We start from the raw sequence: 4,082 nt of genomic DNA, 5'->3' as shown, positions 1-4,082 counted from the left end.
GAGAGAGTTGTAACTCCCTCCCCCCCTTATTCCCAGTCCCTCGACTATGAATCCGAAATTTAGATCCGAGTCCGACAAACGGACAAGTCCTTTTATTTAGTGAGTTATACCTAAATTTCTAAACTTATAGTCGAATATACAGTACAATTATTTGTCCTAATGCTGCCTACATGTTACATTAGCTTCTTTTAGCTTGTTTTGTGCTGATATTCTTGCTTGAGTGTAATTTGGTCCTGTCTTTGGCTACTTTTTCTATCTTTTACTTAAACAGTGAGTGGAGTGCATCATTAAGTACAATAAATCAAAGCATTAAAGCATAAAATCCATGGGGACGAGTCAGAGTTTTTGTGTCAACACGTATGTCATCTTTTCTACTGAAGCCTCCAAAGAATAGGTTAAACTATTGCATAAGGCAACATACTGAAAACGATTAACTAATGCGGTTTTGGTACAGTTTATTAAAAGAGCAACACAGGTATATAAATAGAGGTCCCAGAATACTATCAAGTATTAGCCACATTTCATGAAGTCACAGATGTGTAGAGACAGCTGGTGAGTGAGTCAGTGAACAGCACTGGTAACAGACATACACATTATTGTCCGGTTTTGCATTCTAAAAGGATTAATGAGGTTTATGCTTTCAGCTTTAATACGTATTGTATTGACCATGTAAGTACAATTTCATCTTTATGAAAGACTGTTAAATTGGTGTGTGCTGGGCACAGGGAGGTGCGAGTTAAGGATGAGCCAATCTTCCCAAACCAGTTTTGTGAGTCTTTTCGCAAAATTTTCAACCATCTTGGCCTATTTCAAACAGCAGTAGAGAAGAATCCATGCTCCAGAGTTTCACGAGTCTTGCTCTCTTCCTCAGAGACATTTCTGAGGAAGCAAGCAAGACTCTGGAAACGACTGTTAGGCCGCTGATTTTTTGCATGTTTCTGTCTGGTTGGGGGATGCAATAAAAGGGTGTTATCTCATCTGCTCAGCTGGTGCCCAGATTCTTCTATACTACTGTTTGTGATTGGACAGTGTGTTGCCTGTCTGGAGGCACAGTGAGTCACCCATAACCCCCCCATTGGCTGCCAAGTTAGCAATTAGTGCCGACCTTCACCGACTTGGATCTTTGCCTATTTGTGTGCTAGCTTAACTGGCTGAATTTCACGGTTAATCTCAAAAACCCCTATACATGCAACTGATGTTAAATTTGGTAAAGTTAGGTCCACAAATATTTGGACCGAGACAACTTTTTTTCTGATTTTGGTCCTGTTCATTACCACAATGAATTTTAAATGAAACAACTCAGGTGCGGTTAAAGTGCCGACTCACAGCTTTAATTCACTGGGGTGAAACAAAATGATTGCATAAAAACGTGAGGCAACTAAAGCATTTTTTTTGTGGTAGAGTACAGAACCAACATTAGAAAAAAGTTGTCTCTGTCCAAATATTTATGGACTTAACAGTATGTATACCAAGGCTAACCAGAGGAACATGTAAAAAAAATATTTTCCTAAATTTAAAAGGCACTTTTTCTTGAAAAAAAATGTTAACCACTTCAGGACCACAGGCTAAAGACCAGGCCATTTAAGGGCTAGCTGCAGGGCTGCACAACTCAGCACACAAGTGATTCCCCCCCCCTTTCCCCCCACCAACAGAACTCTCTGTTGGTGGGGTCTGATCACACCCCAGGTGTTTTTTTCTTTTGATAAATATTTATGTTTTTATTTTTCTAATATTTTTTACTAATTTTTTTTCTCTTCCCACCTCCCACCAGCCAATCAGCGCGATCGGCTGTGATAGGCTTCACCCTATCACAGTGGATCACTTTTTTCCCTCTGAAGGGGACAGCCGAGTGACAGGGCTGCCCCCTGTACAGTGTTGCCTTCGATTGCAGCGCTGTACGTAGTAAATAGATGACGTTTTCGCCATCTAACAGTCTCCGAGCGGCGATCATCGCTGGGAGACTGAAGGCGGAGCCGCGCTCTGCCTACCAAGTGAAGATGCGTGCGCACGATCTCCTGCATAAGCCAGCCCAAGGAATTTACGTTAGGTGGTCCTGTGGCTGCCGCCACAGTCATGCCCTTCGGCGTGACGTGGTCCTTGGGTAGTTAAAATGATGTCCTCAAAAACCGCAAGGTCTATTAAAAAATGGGCATGTGTCCACTATTGACTATATGGGCTCGATTCACAAAGCGGTGATAACTCAGTTATCACGCCTAAAAGACTTTAGGCATGATAAGCTTTGCACCGCTGAGTTAGCACCGATTTGTGCTCTTTATTGCGCGCAAAGTCCCGCGCGTAAAGTTTTGCGCGCGCAATCACGCAACTCTGCGCGCAGCGCCCATAGGGTTTAATGGGCGCATCGCACGCACCGCACCGTGCACCGCGCGATTGCGCACGCAAAACTTTGCACGCGGAAAATTCGCGCAAGTTTCTTCTTATCATGCCTAAACTGAGTTTAGGCGTGATAAAGGGCTTTTCACTGGCGTGCAAACACTTTGCACCGCTTTGTGAATCAGGCCCCATGACTATGGTTGAACTCGATGGACGTATGTCTTTTTTCAACCAAAATAACTATGTAACTATGTAACTATTGACAATAGCATGTACGGCTTCTGAATCATAGTGGGTACGTCATTTTTTAACACTCGGCTCCTTCATTTTAACTTAATTTTGTTAATTATGTTAAATGGAAAATGGCACATTGGAATCTGTTATGTGTTGGACTTTATTTTTCTCATGATCTCTCTTCTCTTTTCTCTCTCTCTCTTTCTCTCTCCCACACTCTCTCTAGTTTTCTTTTATATGTGTATGTATTTTTCTTTATGTGTGTACAGAATTTAATTCCATCATTTTAAAATATGTATTTTGCACTCTTTAGAGTTACAAAACTACAATAATACAATAACACTCTCCAAGAAGGATCTGTACAAACCAAGTTATGACCAATCTTTCAAGTATCCCGGATAATGTACCAAATGGATCCATGTCGGACATGAGCAAAACTGACTTGCTTATATTATTAATTACCTTCGTACTGCTTGTTCTTTCTTTTGCCATTTTTTTTTACTTCTTTTGTATAATATTTAACATCTTCTTAACCACACCTCACCTACGAGAAACGGCGCGCTATGTGCTTTTTATTCACATGCTCGTCACTGATACGTTACAAGTGTCAGTTTCTCTTTTCTTATTCTTAGGTCACTTTTTCTCCTTTCACGTGCCAATAATATTATGCTATGTTCTCAGTGCCTTTGCTTATTCTGCATTTCGGGTGACACCTTACAACTTGGCCATTATGTCAATAGAACGCCATGTAGCAATTTGTAACCCGTTAAGACACAGTAACACCTGTAACAACCATTGGTGTAACTCGATGATTGCTGTCATGTGGACCCTGGGCTTTATTCCTGTTGTTGTTGACTTTATTGCTATGAACTTCTCCGTTAACAGTGACTTTTACTCTCTGTATGTGGCCTGTAGCTGGCTTTTTTTCTCCAGGAACCAAGCACAAAGCATAATAAGATTATTAGTTGTCAGCATCAGTTTTGCTGTGGTGGGACTCATAATCTTCTACACCTACATCAATGTCATGCTGGTGGCTCGTAAAATAGGTTCTGATAAATCTTCTGCCTCTAAGGCAGGGAAGACGGTCTTCCTCCACGCCTTTCAGCTCTCCTTGTGTACAGTGGCATTTTTTGGTGATTTTCCAGATACATACCTGAAAAAAAATTACCCCTTTGTTCCCACGGTTGACTTTTTTTCATTTGTATGTATTCCCAGGTTTCTTAGTCCTCTGATTTATGGGATGAGGGATGATGTCTTCCGTAAACGCATTAAGTATTTATTTACTTGCAATCATTTCCATTTTCGGACTAGCAAATTGGTGCCCATGTGGCATGGGCAGGTCGGGACTTAAAGAGGAACTCCGGTGAAAATAATGTAACGAAGAAGTGAAATAAATGATTTAGTCAGTGTTTGCCCATTGTAAAATCTTTTAAATCCCTGATTTACATTCTGACATTTATTACATGGTGACATTTTTACTGTTGGCAGGTGATGTAGCTGCTGCATGCTTTTTTGGC

General features: G+C 41.0%; 1 protein-coding gene across 1 annotated transcript; it reads left to right on the top strand.

Annotated features, from left to right (window-relative positions):
* The first annotated feature begins 2,983 nt into the window (after positions 1 to 2,983).
* Positions 2,984 to 3,797, top strand: LOC137544763 (odorant receptor 131-2-like). The gene is made up of 2 exons (XM_068265854.1): positions 2,984 to 3,680; positions 3,781 to 3,797. Exons 1-2 carry the CDS (start codon positions 2,984 to 2,986, stop codon positions 3,795 to 3,797), a joined length of 714 nt encoding a protein of 237 aa, XP_068121955.1.
* The last annotated feature ends 285 nt before the right edge of the window (positions 3,798 to 4,082 follow it).

The sequence above is a fragment of the Hyperolius riggenbachi genome, chromosome 2 (assembly GCF_040937935.1).
Source record: "Hyperolius riggenbachi isolate aHypRig1 chromosome 2, aHypRig1.pri, whole genome shotgun sequence".
Taxonomy (NCBI): Eukaryota; Metazoa; Chordata; class Amphibia; order Anura; family Hyperoliidae; genus Hyperolius; species Hyperolius riggenbachi.
This window is presented reverse-complemented; position numbering and strand designations above follow the sequence as displayed.

Bases quoted from the DNA above. Each gene is read 5' to 3' on its own strand.
- LOC137544763 (XM_068265854.1), top strand. From the start codon at position 2,984: ATGTCGGACATGAGCAAAACTGACTTGCTTATATTATTAATTACCTTC.